Consider the following 18,020-nt stretch of genomic DNA (forward strand, 5'->3'; position numbering starts at 1 on the left):
CAATGGGTGAGTTCAAGCTTCAGTCTCAGGTCAGCCACAGTGACAGAAGCCCATGGAATCAGAGGTGAAGTTTAACGATGGCCACTGCCTCTTTTCATTTAATCCAAGAGGCCATTGGAAACAGCCCACTGAGGGAGATAGACGCTGTTTCCCAGAAGTAAATACAGCTCAGCTTGTACTTTGGAACAGTTGGTCAACCTTGCTACTTGCACAAGCTACTAACAAAGGTTATGTGGTGCCTGAACATGATCATGGCAGAATCATCGGGCCTCGTCACCATCTGCCTTTTAGGATATCTACTCAGTGCTGAATGTACAGGTTTGTTTCCTTTATAAAGTTATATTGAATGTGCTTGTATTTTAGATACAGAAACGTCTGGGGCTGTCTTCTTCATTAAATAATGATTACAGGATTTGACCACAAAATTTATGATTCTAGTAGTTAGCTTATGGGTTAGTAAGTACTAATTCTCTGGTAACTATGCCTTCTTCATTTAAAAAATTAAATAGATTTACAATATTTATAGTATGTTTTTTAAATGGACACTGTTGGGCTTATGATTTGACAATGTAATTCCTTAGACAACAGTTGTCTTCTTGGTTTAAAAAAAATTAAAAGGGGGAAAATGCTTTAACAAGGTAACAGCAGAATTTGGAGAAAAATTGTCATTTTGTGGGTTCTTTACTCATTACTTTGAAATCAAAATGAGAAACAGAGCAAAAACAATGGTTTTACTTACACAACGTTTGATTTTAAGACATATAACGTGATTCAAAATTTTAGAACTGTTTAATGAGTAAGACCTCTAATTTTTAAAGTTTATAAAATCATACACCTTCAACTGATAGTCTTAGAATACAAACAAACTTTCTAGTAATAAGTTGTTATTTATCACTAAAGTTTTCCACGGCTTAGAAAGAAATTATTTTTTCTGATTCTGAACATCTTGGAGTTGACACGGGGAAATTCAATGTTCACTTGAGCTCTTAGGACAGCAAAGCTAATCCAAGAATTGACATCAAGAGTACAAACTTAGTCAATGCAGTTTATATCACTTGTTTTTTTTCCACAACTTCAGTGACTTTATGTATTCCCCAAAGGCAGGCACACAGAGAAGAAACTACCCCATTTAGACAAACAGCATGTTCTCACAGGAAGCATTTATCACACTTACTTGTCAACCTATTATAATCAAATCTACAGTGCCAAGATCAGGGGTGCCAACCCGAAGCATCCCCAGAAAGCAGACTGGCCCTGTGGTTCCCACTCCAGACATGATGTCACACTGAAATGCAGAAATAACGACACATGAATGCAGAGGTTAAATTAAACCAGCAAACTGGACAGCATCAAGCAATAAAGAAATTTAGCTGGAACATTCACAAAGTAGAACATAAAGCTAAATCTTTATACACATCTCATCAGTGTGAGATCTAGGAGGACAAAGGATCCAACCTCTTCCTTCGAGATAAGTGGTGAGGTGATGGAGGTTTTAAGAAGGCTGCTGCCCCCTTGAAGACCTCAGATGTAGGAAAAAAGGACAGATTCAGAGAAAAATAAGGAGGACTAGGATTTCAGAAACTTGGTAAATAATGAAAAGAAGAGATAAGCTTGAAGAAGGGTTAAATATATGACCCTCTGACAATGGTGAGGAGAAAGGCAGTGGAGTCCTCATAGTCAGAGATATTAGGTCCCTGAGCAGAGCACCAGCGGTCTTTCCCTAAGGATAGACAGTGTCGGTGCAGTGCTCTCCTCTGCTGTTAAACTGTTACTGGCTTCTAAAAGCAGTTTCTATGAATGATTTTCACAGAGATGTTGCATTTTCATGGCTGCTGCCCTTAGGTATTACTGCATCAATTTAGAATTTTGCAATCAAAACTATTTTGTGCAACCAATTCAGTTTTGTAAAGTGTATGGACCCAAGCTGCCTTTCATTCAGAATGAATGAATTAAATAAAATGAAAGACAGCTTCAGTCCATAACACAGTGGCTAGTACGGTGCCAGGTACCATCACAAGGTACGAGGGGCTTGGGGATAAATCAGATTCCCTCTCTGATCTACAGTACCATGAGGCCAGCTGAGAGATTTCAATACAACGTGATAAGATGCATACCAGGCACTAAAGGAGCATAAAGAAAGGAACATATTAATTGGGGGACACTGACAGAGGGACAATATTTTGAGGTGGGTCTTAAAAAATGAGTAGGTTCATTCTACTAAAACGCCTGATTAAGGGCATTCTACACAGAGAGGAGCACTCATGTACAGAGATCCAGATTCACAACAAATGTGAGGTCTTTCAGCAACTCAGTATTCTTTCAATATTGAATATGACAGGTGAGGCAGGGTCAGGGCATCAGATAAGGAAGGCCCTAAACTATGGAGTTTGGACAAAAGAATGCAATTTGGAGTCATCAGAAGTGTAAACATGAATACCACTGACGGCTGACTTAGGCTGCTTGGCCTGGCAACATTCTCATGAACTGTGTGGGGAACAGGCGGCCAGACACAGGGAGACCAGTCTTGAGGCCACTGCAGTCATCGAGGGAAGGCATCAGAAGAGGGAAGGGAATTCAAGTGACACTATGGAAGTATTGACTAGAAATGACATGACTTAACCATCTGGGTATGAAAAGGGAAAGGGTTTAGAAGAAGTGGAAAGAACACATCCTTGAGCATCTAGGATATGGCCCAGTGCCTAAGAGCATGGACTGTGGGCAGTCTGACTGCCCACGACTAAATTCTGACAGTGGCACTTTAATGCGTTACTTGGGGCAAGTCACTTAACCTCTCTGAACCTTCGTTTTCTGATTTATAAAACTGAGATGACAGCACCTGTCTCATGGAACTGCCGTGAGGAGAGAATGAAATAATGGATGCAAACACTGAGTACATTGTCCATCCAGCAATACAGAAATATTAAGGAAACATCAGGTCTTACCAGCCACCTGGTGATGTACACTTTCAAGTTGGAAAGACAATCTGGAATTCCAAAGATCTATCTGACTTGAGGTGGATATTTGGAACTCACTGTCATATACATGGCAGTTACAACCACATGTGTGTGTAAGGACCCAGGGAGTGAACATGGATCTTGTGGCACCTAGTACAGTGCCTGGCAGGAGTAAGTGCACAGAAAATTGTGTTGAGTCAAGAAAGGACTCAGAGCCTCAGATGGTAAAGAATCTGCCTGTAATGCAGGAGACCGAGGTTCAATCCCTGAGTCAGGATGATCCCCTGGAGAAGGGAATAGCAACCCGCTCCAGTATTCTTGCCTGGAGAATCCCATGGACAGAGGAGTCTGGCAGGCTACACAGTCCATAGGGTCACAAAGAGGAGGACACAACTGAGTGACTAACATTTTAAGGCTGGACTAGGGTGAGGCAAGAAGGGCACGAAGGGCATACAAATACTTGCATACCCTGAGAAAGCATGCCTGCTTGGATTCTGTGTCCTGGGGGCCTTGTTCACCTCACCCAGTCCTGGCCCTGACAAAGATGTATGGATTGAGGAAGAACAAGGCTGAAACTGGTGGCTGGAGCCTGGGAGAACACTGAACCTCATGGGGCAGGCAGAAGAAGGGGAATGAATGGATGCAAGTCGTGGGTGAATAACAAGAGTCAGTGCACAATGAAGGAAACTATAAGCAAGGTGAAAAGACAGTCTTCAGAATGGGAGAAAATAATAGCAAATGAAACAACTGACAAAGAATTAATCTCCAAAATATACAGGCAGCTCATGCAGCTCAATACCAGAAAACCCAATCAAACTCAATACCAGAACAACCCAATCAAACAGTGGGCAAAAGAACTAAACAGACATTTCTCCAAAGATATACAGATGGCTAATAAGCATGAAACGATGCTCAACATCATTCATTATTAGAGAAATGCAAATCAAAACCACAATGAGGTATCATCTCACACTGGTCATAATGGCCACCATCAAAAAATCTACAAAGAATAAATGCTGGAGAGCATATGGAGAAAAGGGAACCCTCTTACACTGTTGGTGGGAATACAAACTGGTACAGCCATTATGGAGAACAGCGTAGAGATTTCATAAAAAACTGGGAATAGAACTGTTATCTGACCCAGAAGTCCTGCTGCTGGCCACACATCCCAAGGAAACCAGAATTGAAAGAGGCACAACACTATTTACAATAGTTAGAACATGGAACCAACCTAGATATCTATCAGCAGATGAATGGATTAGGAAGTTGTGGTTCATATACACAATGGTATATTACTCAGTTATAAAATGGAATGCATTTGAGTGAGTTCTAATGAGGCGAATGAACCTATAGCCTATATACAAAGTAAGGAAAGTCAGAAGACAAATACTGTATATTAATGCATATATATGGGATTTAGAAAGACTGTAATGACGATCCTACATGCAGGGCAGCAAAGGAGACACAGATGTGAAGAACAGACTTTTGGACTATGTGGGAAAAGGTGAGGGTGGAACGATATGAGAGAATAGCATTGAAACATGTACATTACCATATGTAAAATAGATGACCAGTGCAAGTTGGATGCATGAAGCAGGGCAGTCAAAGCTGGTGCTCTGGGACAACCCAGATTGATGCGGTGGGGAGGGAGTTGTGAGGGGGGCGGTTTCAGGATGGGGGGACACGTGCACCCATGGCTGATTCATGTCGATGTATGGCAAAAAACCACCACAGTACTGTAAAATAATTAGCCTCTCATTAAAATTAATTAATTTAAAAAAACCAAGAGTCAGTGCAAAGAGGAGAACCAGGAGAGAGTGATTTCATGGAAAGAGCACCCTGAGAAGGGAGAGATCAACAGTTAGGAGTGTTTCAGAGCAGGCAGCAAATAGAGAAGTTCAAAATTATCCTTTAGGAAGTCACTGCTGATCCTGACAGGAGTCATTTAATTATACAGATGGGGTAAAAAAGAGAAAGAGCCACAGAAAAGTGCATTAAGTAAAAAGGAAATTGAGAAGAGGAAGGCAGACCAGACACAGGAGTAGGAAGGAAGAGAGAGAACCACCACACACCAGCCTGCACAGGATCTCACTGATCCTGTCAGCAATGCTGGGAGGCAGACAGTCTGATGATACTCCTGTTTATACTTGACAAAGTTAAGCTGCAAAGATTATGTGACTTGCCTGAGGTCTCATAGCCAATAACTGGTAAGACATGTGATTCAAATCCAGGTGTGTCTGCTCTGCCTCCAAACCCCTATTTTTCCACTAGAACACACTGTAAATGGATACAGACACAGATGCTACTAGGAGTGCCCAGGGCCAAGCACAGGAACTAGCGAGCAGAGAGGAGGGCATGGTGGAGGCTGGGAGGCATCAATATGCCATGGCACCCATTGGCAGCTTGTGGCTTTCTCCCAGGGCACCTGGCTGTCTGACCTAGCAGTTGGGATTGTGGGGCATTAAGTACTGAAGAAGGGGTGAAGGGAATAGAGAAAGTTGACAAGGGAAGAGCTGAAGAGAAAAAGTCTAAGCTAAATTCGGGGGGAAAGTAAAGCCCAAGGGGACTTGAGGAGTGAGAGAAAAGGGAGAGACTGTCAAGGGATCAGCAGGCTCCATAAAGCGAACAGCTTCAATAAAAATAAAGGACTTTAGTTATTTCTTCTCCTTTCCTTTTTTCCCTCTTTGGCACTAACAAGAAAACAGTCCCAAAATGCCCTGGAAAGTTCATGTTATAAACATCTCGTCCTGTTGAGATGCTATCAGATGTTCTCTTAAGGAAAAGAATAACTCTAGGCAGCTTCTTGAGTTCCTGTCATTAATTATAAATATAGATACTATATCTATATCTCTCTATCTAGAGAAAGACACATGAACGGAGACAGAGAGTGAAACAGAAAGAAGAGACCGAGATTGGAGCAGGGTGGTGGGGGGAGGGGGTGGAGAATTAGGTTAGAGACCTTAATCCTCCAGTGTTCAGGAGTGTTCCTACAGGCTAGTCAGTCAAAGCTAAAATAAATCACATCCTGAATCCCAGAAAATGACATATGTCACTGGAATTCCTAGAATACATGCCAACTTAAGGGGCTGTGAGTTTGAAGTTTTAAAGAATAAAAAACATGAATGCAGGGGTTTCTCTTTAATATCTAGTGAGACACCAGGGTTGCCTTTAGGCCTGTGCTCTTCCAACAGAAACGTGCTGCCGAGTCATCTGGACAACTGCGCCCTGTAAACACAGCCCGGCCAGGGTGATGGATCACCTTGCAAGGATCTGCAACTAGCTATTTTCAAATGATGACAAAGTGTGAAGTTAACTGCTTACTTGAGAACTTTCTTTTTCATCCAGAGTAAATTCAAATACGAATGAAAATCTGACCTTTTATCACTGGAGCTCTCTTGACTAAAAGTAAAACTGAATTTTAATTCCTAAATCTCCATATGTATACAGTACCATGAGAACATCATAGATTTTGGCTCTATGCCCCAAAGATAAATTGGTTTGGGGATTACTTGGATTAAAAAACAAAGCCTTTCTTAAGAGATGTATTTAATTTTCATAATATTTTCTTTTCTCTAAAGCTAAAGAGTTCTTTTAAATTTCAGTTTTTCTTGACCATGAAAATGCCACCAAAATTCTCCATCGGCCAAAGAGGTACAATTCAGGTAAATTGGAAGAGTTTGTTCGAGGGAACCTTGAGAGAGAATGTAGAGAAGAAAAATGCAGTTTTGAAGAAGCACGAGAAGTTTTTGAAAACACTGAGAAAACTGTGAGTATTTCCACATAACATCCTTCAGATGCAGAACAAAGAATAGAAAAACCTTTTTGAAAAATAGGGAAAAAACCATATTTCCCTTTGGAATTTTAAAAATCTATACATGTATATATATATTATAAATACTATAATAGAGAAGGAATCAAAAACACTGTAAATAGTACCATTAACTTGTCTTCTTTTTCTTTATAGACTGAATTTTGGAAGCAATATGTTGGTAAGCAATTCATTTTATCCTCTCCCAGGTATATGAAACATTTGAGATTTACGTATTGCTTTCCTCTCTGTCAAAAGGGCTCAGAAAAATAAGTTAAATTGTTTTTACCCAACACTGAATGGTAACTATCCAAGATAATGGAGATATCTGCTGGCAGAAAAACTTACTCCTGCCTAGGGGTTCAAAAGGAACATGGTTCCACCTCAGGAATCCAGAAGGAAGAAACCAAAGAGAATTGTATCTGGGAGTGAATGAGAGTTTACAGTCCTCAGTAGAGAATCAGAAAATGCTGATTGACTTAAATGTTTACTGCTTAAAAGACTTCCTCCTTCTGGTGGCCTACAAGGCCCTCCCGATGGCCCTGCCCTGTGACCTCCACTCCTCCTGCTCGCCCCCTCACACTCAGGGCACCAGCCATCCTGGCCCTGCAGCTATTCCTTACACGTGCTACAACTGCTTCTGCTTTAGAGTCTTAGATCTGACTGTTCTTTGCATGTTGAAGATTCTTCAGCCAGGTTCCTGTAGGCTCACTCCCTCACCTCCTCTCAGGTCTTCACCCAAATATCACTCTCTCAATGATGCCTGACTTGATCATCTATTAATATGTCAACCTGCCTCCCCCCACAACCCCAACACTTTAGACACTGTATCCTGTTCTATTATTTCTCATAGCACTTTTCACCATCTGAGGTATCATATAATAGTCTTACTTATACTATTAATTTTTCCCACCTTGCTAGAATGAAAGCTTCATGTTGGCAGGTGTATTCAACTGTTTTGTTTATTGATGTAGTCCTAGTATCTCAAACAGTATCTGGTACAGAAGCACTGAGAAAATACTTGCTGAATGAATTGAAGAAGGAGGAAACATCACAACTTTAATGACAACCAAGTTTTAACACTAATTTAAAATCTAGCAGCAGGATTTTGAGGCAGTGTTAAGTTTCCCAGCTTGACTTACCTAAGACCATGTGCATGAACAGAAACTACCCTGGACAGCCAATTCACTGAATTCCATCAGTTCTGTTTTCCCAGATTCCATTCTGTGAGCACTAATGGACTTCTTCATTCATATTCTTGTGACTAATTATTTCTCCACTTTGTTTTTAAATCATGAGGGAAGAAGTCCACTCTGTTACATTTGCTTTATCTGCCTTTGTCCTTAATAATAAATGCCACTGTGCCAACTTTCTACTGAGGCATTCCACTACAGTTAGTCCAAACAAGACTTTTCATTCTCTATTTCTATTTAAAACTCTGAATGTTGTCTTTTCTAAAAGCAAATCAATTTCTACTTTTCCTCCCCATATATTCCAGGCTGCACTTAAAAAACTCTCTTGTCCCCTTTATTGCCCATCCCCTCCTCGGGTGGCCTCTCATCAGTACCTCTTTAACACCTTATTTTGAAGCTGGGCTCCTGCCTTCTAGGCCACAGGCTGTGTTGTTTACTGTAACTCGGGTAAAGAAATGTGGAAAACTTCAAGAGCATGATTTTGTTGTTGACCTGAAAGAAAAAGACTACAGCAAAGATGGGTTTATTCAGGATCGGCAGAGAATCATAATTCAGGGTCTTCAACCACTGGGAGCCATGCGCAAGTTCCTGCAGGACAGAGGGGCAGAGAACTCTTCTGAAGAGGGGAAAAGGAAGTGGGGAGGAAATGCGTGTTAAGTCATTTTAGTCGTGTCCTACTCTTCGTGACTCCATGGACTGTAGCCCACAGGCTCCTCTGTCCGTGGAATTCTTCAGGCAAGAATACTGGATTGGGTTGCCATATCCTCCTCCAGAGGATCTTCCTGACCCAGGGATCGAACCCACGTTTCCTGCATGTCCTGCATTGGCAAGTGGGTTCTTTACCACTAGTGCCACCTGGTACAGTAAACAAAGAGTCCCTGGCTTGTTATTGGCTGACTCCTTGCCAAGAAAGAGGTGGAGTCGGTCTTCTTCCTGTTGGGCTCTGCTATCATTGGGCGTGAGAGCTCTCCCTTCTGGTCTCTCAATTCTATTTAACTGAGGTTTCTGTTTATTAATTTTTTACACTGTCAATACTGCTTTGTCTACTAAAAACAAGACAAAAGCAAGAAGAAAAAGAAAACCTAATTCTATGCTTCTTTTCACTTTGCAGTTGAGATTCCCAAGCACCCCAAATAGCCTCTGCTGTTTTCTCTTGTGTGGGCCTCCTCACACAATGGGGATGCAGGTCCCTCATTCCTGCCCTACCCATTTCACCATGGGAAGAATTTGGCTGAAGGAGAAAAACTGCCCAACCACATTAACCAGAGTATGCCCAGCACTTTACAGTTTACAGACTGGCTGTCACTTTTAATCCTCACACCATCCCTGTGAGCAAAGCATTATGAACTTCATTTTACAGAAGAAACTGAGGTTTAGGGAGGTTAAATGACTTGCCAAAGGTCACGCAGCTGGGGAGTCATGGAGCCCAGAAGAGCAGCCAAATTCTTTACTGCCCAACCCCTACTCTCTATGACCCCTTCCAGCCTTCAAATCACAACATGGTTATTCATTAAACTACCACTGAGTAGCCTTAAACAGGAAGCTCTCACTTGGCAAGGTCTTCTCCCTTGCTGTCTTTGACCCCTATTGTCTGTGGCTTTGCCTCAGCCCAAAGTATACACAGACAAGCACCCAAAGGAGGACTAAATGCAGGATAAAATGACACTCATTTTAAAGATATGTCTCAGCAAATGAGTTGCTGTGTAGCTGGCTGCAGGCCCAGAGCTTTTCAGTGAAACATCCTAAATAATTCAGCTCTGTTCATCTGCAATATAAAGTGCAAATGTGGCTCGCTTTTTTAGACCAGTCCTGAACATCAATAATAATAAACCACAGATAACGTATTTTGTTTTCACAGAATTGGAACAAATTGAAGTATCTGTGCAAAAGCACATTGGATCAAGGGGCAGAGGGGACAAGGTCTAATTTTTACAACAAGCAGATTTTCCAGAGAGGGACTCTTCTTAAGAAAAGGTTATTAGCCCTCAGCCAGTGGGACCTGGATACTTGCTCCTGACAGCGAGCATGATAGACACACTACTGCTGTCCTACAGCAGTCAGGGCTCCAGTCAGGAATCTCGGCTCTAAAATATGAAATTAGAAATTCCTCTTGAATTGCCCCCTTTCCCCTCACTGTTTTATTCTTGTGTCATCTTTACCGCTTACTCTTTGGTTACTCACATATCAAGCCTTGCTGATCTCACTCCTGGCTTTCTTCAGGGCTCTTCATCTGCTCAGAGGATGCACCAGCCTCCATCCTGGTTCTCTTCACCCTTTTACCCTGAAGCTGCCTTAGAGTTACAAGTTGAGGCAGAGCTCTGAGAAATCCAACTGAAGCGTTCCCTTCTCATCCTAACCCTTCCCCTCTTACCTATTCCTTGCTCCTTTTTTCTGATGACCAGTGTCTTCAAAGGCTCTCCAGAATGCTGCGAATGTAGAAACTTCAGGAAAAATAGGAAGGAAACATAGCCAATCTATATAAAAACATGGCACATTTTCAGAAGCTTTTCTTTCTTAATTCTTTGTATTGAAAGCTGTTTGTCTCTTTACCGAACCATTTGGGACCTAATCATAGACAGTAGAATATCCTTCAGGATTCGAGCATCTTTGGGGCTGTTTGGAACCATCACTGGCTACTTAACAGTGAAATGATGAGATGAGGAAGTAGATGCATGTATGCCATGCCGAGGCTGCCAGTTCCCTGAGTGGAGTTGCTGTTACCTAGCTCAATTTGCTCTACAAGACATGCAATAGAACAAGCCAGGTATGACACGAAGATGATTGCTGAAGCAACATGGTTTGATTTAGAATTAACTCCATCATCATTCTATAAAGAAGGACTGAAAATTCCTCTCACCTTGTATATCTCTACACTCAGCCTTTCTTCTCCCTCATCTTCCTCCCTTCAGTTGCATAAACAATCCACATGCCTTCCTTAGGGCCATTCCCTAGAACAATGTTAGCCTAAAAACCTTTATTAGAATTTTTAGAAACTTAGGAAAACAGGAGCATCCCATAAGCAGCTGATGTCCAAGTCAGAAGTCCTGCTCTGACCCTAAAATTAGGCTCCCCTCTCCATGAGTTTGTGCAGAAAGTACTGGGAATTCTAACCAATGCATCTGCTAATTCATCTTGTTAATCTACGTTGAAGATGGAGATCAGTGTGAGTCCAATCCATGTTTAAATGGCGGCATGTGCAAGGATGACATTAATTCCTATGAATGTTGGTGTCAAGCTGGATTTGAAGGAAAGAACTGTGAATTAGGTAAGTAACTATCTTTGGATTACTGGTGGTTCCAAATTTCCCTTTGAAACCAGATGCAACTGGAAAATGCAATATGTATGTACCATAATTTTCTCTTAAATTATGGTAAAGAACCCTTTACATGAGATCTACACTCAACAAATTTTGAAGTATATGATAGCGTAATGCTAACTCTGTATAGCAGATGTCTCGACATTATTCCTCTTGCATAACTGAAACCTGGAGAATAGCAACACCTCACTTGCTCCTCCTCCAGCTCCTGGCAAGCATCATTGTATTCTCTGCTTCTATGTGTTGCACTATTTTTAGATACATCATATAAGTGGAATCATGTGGTATTTGTCCTTCTGTGACTGCCTTGTTTCATTTACCATAATGTCCTTCAGGCTCATCCACGTTGTTGCATATGACAGAATTTCCTTATTTTTGAAGGTTGAATAATATTCCATTGTATAGAACATACTTTTAAAGCTTGTAAAGAGGATCAATTCATTTTATCTGTGGTCATAGTTTCCAGGATGAGTTCAATAAACCATATGAAGAGCAACAGTAATATTTGCTAACTAGTAGGAAGTGGTCGGAGAAGGCAATGGCACCCCACTCCAGTACTCTTGCCTGGAAAACCCCATGGACAGAGGAGCCTGGAAGGCTGCTGTCCATGGGGTTGCTGAGGGTCGGACACGACTGAGCAACTTCACTTTCACTTTTCACTTTCATGCATTGGAGAAGGCAATGGCAACCCACTCCAGTGTTCTTGCCTGGAGAATCCCAGGGACAGGGGAGCCTGGTGTGCCATCTATGGGGTCACACAGAGTCAGACACAACTGAAGCAACTTAGCAGCAGCAGGAAGTGGTAGGTTCCCAGGTGGCACTAGTGGTAAACAACATGCCTGCCAATGTAGGAGACATAAGAAACCCAGGTTTAGTCCTGTGGTTGGGAAGATCCCCTGGAGAAGGAAATGGTAATCCACTCCAGTATTCTTACCTGGAGAATCTCACGGGCATAGGAGCCTGGTGGGCCACCGTCCATAGGGTCACAAAAAGTTGGACACAACTGAAGTGACTTAGCACACATGCATGCACAGAACTGGTAATAGTGTTCCACTATCTTATTCATCCTCAATACAACCATTAGTCTCCCCATTCTACACAGATGAGGAAAGTGCAGCTCAAACATTTCAAAATCACAGAAGCAGTAAACGGTTCAGCCAGGACCTGAACTCCAATTTATCTGACCAAAACCCATGCTTCTAACTGCTATCCACAAAACGCAAAGAAAACTGACCAATAAAACCATTTGAATTCATAACTAAAATATCAACAAAGAAGTGGAAGTCAACTAAGTATAGAATTGGGGTAGGGAAGGCCAAGTCTCCTTTATAATAGGTTCTTCTCCACCCCTAAGAACCACTTCACATGTGAAATTTATTGACAAAATTCAGAACTCATTCCTGAACTTGACTAAATTGATATACTGGCATTACATAGAAAATCTAGGGTCATTGTGCATCTTCTTTGCATAGCCTAGGCTTCTTTTTTTCTGAGACTTTGGCAGTTGGAACAGTAAACCCCAAAGTCCTTTACCTATTTGTTTATTACCTCTGGATGCAGGATTACTGGTACTGTGACTGTGAAAAGCATACAGTGCTAATGACAGATTCTCCTTATACTCTGAAACTCCAGAAGAACAGAGATGCAGTCCTAGGGAAAGAATTCAACATCACAGACTACATGACTAAGGGAAAAGAGTAGAAAATTAGCAGGACTCTATTTAAGCGTTATGGCAATCCACCTGACACAGATGAAAAGGGCATTAAAACAAAATGAAATGCAGCAGCTGCACTTGTCCTATAAAGAAGGGGGAAAGTTGTCTCTAATACGTGCAGAAATCGTTTCAGTGCTAAAGAGAAATCCATTGATCATCTTCCTTTGAGATCCAAAAGATTAAAAGGAAAAGAAGACAGGGAAAAGAAAAGGAAGCAGGGCAAGAACATTTTAAAAGAAAGAAAAAAAGGAGATGCAGGTGGGTGGACTGGTACCCTGAGCTTGGACTCCCACTCCCTCAGGCTTCACAGTGCGGGGACACTCCGATGCCTGGGTTCCCTTTCCTATGGGCATGTTCATTGGTTCAACATCTCCGAAGTGCTACTAGCATCTGAAAGGTTACAATTTCAAATTCAGATGGACCTAGATTAATCTGATCCTGCTGCTTGGAAGCTTACGGAAACTGATTGAATATCACCTTAAATAATATAATTATTAGAGCTGATGGAATGAAAGACTCAATTGGGCTCCATTAAGAACGAAGGGCATGTCATAGCAAAGTAAAACTGAAAATAATGTTTAATGTTAAATACTCCTAATTGTGAGAGTTGGACCATAAAGAAGGCTGAGCATCAAAGAACTGATGCTTTCAAACTGTGATGCTGGAGAAGATTCTTGAGAGTTCCTTGGGCAGCAAGGAGATCAAACCAGTCAATCCTAAAGGAAATCAATCCTGAATATTCATTGGAAGGACTGATGTTGAAATGCCAATACTTTGACCACCTGATGCAAAGAGCCAACTCATTGGAGAAGATCCTGATGCTGGGAAAGATTGAAGGCAGAAGTAAAAGGGGGTGACAGAGGATGAGATGGTTGGATGGCATCACCAACTCGATGAACATGTGAGCAAACTCCAGGACATAGTGAAGGACAGGGAAGCCTGGCATGCTGCTGTCCATGAGGTCACAAAATGTCAGACATGACTTAGCGACTGAACAACAAAATGTCTTTAGTTTAAACATAAAGACACTTTAAAAGAGGCAGAGAGCCCAGAGGAATGTAGTTATAAAAGCAGAAAACTGCTATGACAGGTTTTGCTATGTGCATGACACTATGGTCCACACAGCAAAAGCGCTAAGTCTACAGTGGGCACCTTTTCAGGCCCCTCAGGTTCGCCACATTTTGGTTTGGTCATGGTTCCGTGGAGACACTGCAGCCACCACCAACCCTAGCCTCTAGGATATCTTGAGCCCAGCTGACCAAGGTTTAGAAAAATCCTCCCAGCTTGCTTAGTTTAGAAACAAAGTGGGAATTCTTAAAAGACTCTACCTCAGACACTGCTGCTGCTGCTAAGTCACTTCAGTCGTGTCTGACTCTGTGCGACCCCAGAGATGGCAGCCCACCAGGCTCCCCCATCCCTGGGATTCTCCAGGCAAGAATACTGGAGTGGGTTGCCATTTCCTTCTCCAATGCATGAAAAAAAAGTGAAAGTGAAGTCGCTCAGTCATGTCTGACTGTTTGCGACCCCATGGACTGCAGCCTACCAGGCTCCCCCGTCCATGGGATTTTCCAGGCAAGAGTACTGGAGTGGGGTGCCATTGCCTTCTCCGACCTCAGACACTAGAGGAAAGCAAAAGCATATACAAACTCCCATTTAAGCTGTTGCTTCAAACTGAACTAAGGACTGATCTCAAAAGCCACTAGAAAAAAAGCACAGTTCATGGAGTATCTGTGCCCCAAGTCCCTGGCGTCACCGAGTGTCTGAAAGGGAAGGAGATTTCCATTGTTAAGACCTTGTTCTTTTTCCTCTTCTCTTGTTCATCAGGCTCCTCTCCAAGGAAGAGAGGTGCAAACATTCAGGGAATGCTTTCTAGTTAGAACAATTAACTGGTTACTGTGTCCCATTGGCTGGAATAAAGACTGCTGAGTGTCCCCAGATACACATCCCATCTGAGTCCTTTTCAGATAAATCAAAGTCTGTAAGAGTTCGGCCATTCCTGTCCCTTCTAAAGAGTACAAGAGGCATTTCCTCACAGTAAGAGAGAGGGAAAGAAAAACAAGCACAGAAACACTTTTTTTTTTTTTTTTTCGTTTTGGTAAATCACAGACACTACTAATATACTGTGTATTTCTGTGGAGTAGAAAAATAAAAAAGAACATACCTTGAGTTTAGTTGATAAACTTGTTAAAGAGAATATCTTTCATCCCAGTTTTGGTTCTCTCGTTTGTGAATATATCACAGCAGATGAAGGCAGAGTAAAATGAAGCAGAACACACTAACTTGTATAGTAGGCAGGAGGGGAGTTAGAGGTGTTTGTGCTAACATAGAGGAAAAAGAACAGACACGTGAGATGTCCATCCACAGATATTCTAGGGGCTTCCCTGGTGGCTCAAACAGTAAAGAATCTGCCTGCAATGCAGGAGACCTGGATTCAATCCCTGGGTTGGAAAGAAGCCTTGGAGAAGGAAATGACAACCCACTCCACTTTCTTGCCTGGGAAATCCCATGGACAGAGGAGCCTGGCAGGCTACAGTCCATGGGGGTTGCAAAAGTCAGACATGACTGAGTGACTAAACCAACCAACCAAAGGACCAGGGAGAATCTACACCCAACACGGGCCTAATGTCCAAGTGCTCCAGAAACAATTGATGACTGGGTCCCACAGTGACTGTCCCCGAGGTGCAGGACTAGAGATCTCTCCACTGAAACTCCTTCTGCTGTTATTTTATTTCCAGACTCTTAAGATCTTTACTTGAGGTCAAAAGACTGCTGGTCGGACAGCAGTATTTCCCACTGTGTGCACAAACCAAGCCACAAGACAGCAGCAGCAGCGACATACTAGGCCACAAAGAGCAGTGACAAATGGGGAAAAGGATAGAGTGGTCTAGTTACTTAGCCAAGGATGCAGAATCAGGAAATGCACCTCAACTTTACCCATTCCTATTGTGCATGGCCAGGTCCAAACTGGTCAGCACCTGCCACCCACTTCTGTGAACTCTGCACATTCTCATATTGACTGAACACTCCCTACAGGGGGTATTTGATTTGGCTGCACACTCTAGTATTGCTTTGCAGCAACAAAATGATTGCTAGTAACATGAGAGGAGCCAGCGATGTAATTACGTTAGTGAGGAGAAAGGTCTTTAATAAATAAATAAATAAAAAGGACCAAGTGCCATCGTTTTAGCTTCTACACTGAGTGGATTATTGGCAGCAAAGGGTAAAGCTTAGGCTGGTTCCTTTGTCTACCTGGTAACAGTTGATTTGCCTTCCCTCGTTTCCTGAAGATCAGTAAGGAACATGAACTAATCATTACTCTAGCCTATGCTACCTACGTAAAATGGAATTCAAAAATTTAGATCTGTCATTCACAAATCCATAATATACTCCCAGACCATACAGTCATTCTGTTAGCCTGAAATCTAAAGGTAAAAAAAAAAAAAGAGTCTGTGACACGAGTTTATGTGTTAAGGTGTGCAATTCTAGGTGGGCACGAGTAAGGGATGGGGGAGTGAGAAGTGAGGAAAGGAGAGCCAAGAGTAGGAGTCATCTCTCCTCACCTGCAACTGACTGCTTGATCTCTGGGGACTGTTTTCCAAGAAGCCACATGAGTTGGCCTCAGGAGAGTCAGTCTCAGAGGGGAAAAGAAGTAAAAGAATCTGTCCACCAGTATACATCTCTTGATGGTCAACAGTTCAGCCTGTGCCGCATTAACTCCCTGGCATCACCACGTTGTATGCACTGGGGCCCCGAGAGACCACGTGGCATCCCGGGCCTTAGCATCAACCTGGGAGCATCAAGAAAAGAGACCAGAGGCCCACGATACAGATCTTAGCCAGGCCATTCAAGGCAGCACCTAGATGAAGCCAAGGGAAGTCCACGCACAGCAAATCACCAACAGGGCTGGGACAGACGCGGGTGAAGCTGGGGGTGACTAAGGTGGCCCACAACAGGTGGCTAACACAGCCGCGCATATTCTAACTGCACTGACAAACAAGCACTTCTCTTGAAAGCTCTACTGCTGTTAAGCCTGTAGGTAACGGGAAGGTGCCTTCCATTCACTGTGTTCCTGCACTGCTCTAGAGACAGAAATCGGTCCTGGGGCAGAGCCTATTTCTCTTAATTCAGCAGATCTCAGCTAGCAAGCCCTGAACCCTGCTACTTCTTGTTATTGAGATGGCACTGGAGAAACAAAGGGAAAACATGGGAATTTGAAAATACAGAATAAGATGGCAGGAACAAGCCAAATATATCAGGAATCACAATTAATGTGAATTGGAGTTAATGACGATTTTCAGTCTGGAGTTAAAAATCTAACTATATGCTGCTGATCAAACAGATAACTAAAATAAAACTATATCAGGAGGATAAAATAAAGGGATATAAAAAGATTTGCCAGGTAAATGCTAACACAAAGAAACTGGCAAAGCCATCTTAATATCAGATAAAATAGAATTCTGACCAAAAGCATTACAAGAGACAAAGAAAGATATAATATATGAATAAGGGAGATTGTATAGGAGAATAAAGAAAATATGGGCCACTAAACTGCTTATCATTGTCAACACATAGTGTTTTTGGCATTTAGCTCCCTTCAGTTCAGTTCAGTTCAGTCGCTCAGTCGTGTTCGACTCTTTGCAACCCCATGAATCGCAGCACACCAGGCCTCCCTGTCCATCACCAACTCCCAGAGTTCACTCAGACTCATGTCCATCGAGTCAGTAATGCCATCCAGCCATCTCATCCTCTGTCGTCCCCTTCTCCTCCTGCCCCCAATCCCTCCCAGCATCACAGTCTTTTCCAATGAGTCAGCTCTTCGCATCAGGTGGCCAAAGTACTGGAGTTTCAGCTTTAGCATCATTCCTTCCAAAGAAATCCCAGGGCTGATCTCCTTCAGAATGGACTAGTTGCATCTCCTTGCAGTCCAAGGGACTCTCAAGAGTCTTCTCCAACACCACAGTTCAAAAGCATCAATTCTTTGGAGCTCAGCCTTCTTCACAGTCCAACTCTCACATCCATACATGACCACTGGAAA

At 42.4% G+C, this 18,020-nt stretch overlaps 1 protein-coding gene across 2 annotated transcripts in view; it reads left to right on the forward strand.

The window, feature by feature from the left end:
• The first annotated feature begins 206 nt into the window (after positions 1 to 206).
• The window catches only part of F9 (coagulation factor IX), a 36,463-nt gene continuing 18,649 nt past the window's right edge, over positions 207 to 18,020 (forward strand). Inside the window, exons 1-4 of one of the 2 annotated variants that reach the window (XM_068962094.1) lie at positions 207 to 318; positions 6,557 to 6,720; positions 6,919 to 6,943; positions 11,107 to 11,220. In XM_068962094.1, coding sequence (XP_068818195.1) covers positions 231 to 318; positions 6,557 to 6,720; positions 6,919 to 6,943; positions 11,107 to 11,220 — 391 coding nt within the window. In that variant the 5' untranslated portion in view covers positions 207 to 230. The remainder of the gene's footprint in view (positions 319 to 6,556; positions 6,721 to 6,918; positions 6,944 to 11,106; positions 11,221 to 18,020) is intronic. The other variant, XM_068962095.1, reaches the window with a different exon arrangement.

This window comes from Capricornis sumatraensis, chromosome X, assembly GCF_032405125.1.
Source record: "Capricornis sumatraensis isolate serow.1 chromosome X, serow.2, whole genome shotgun sequence".
NCBI classification, from domain to species: Eukaryota; Metazoa; Chordata; class Mammalia; order Artiodactyla; family Bovidae; genus Capricornis; species Capricornis sumatraensis.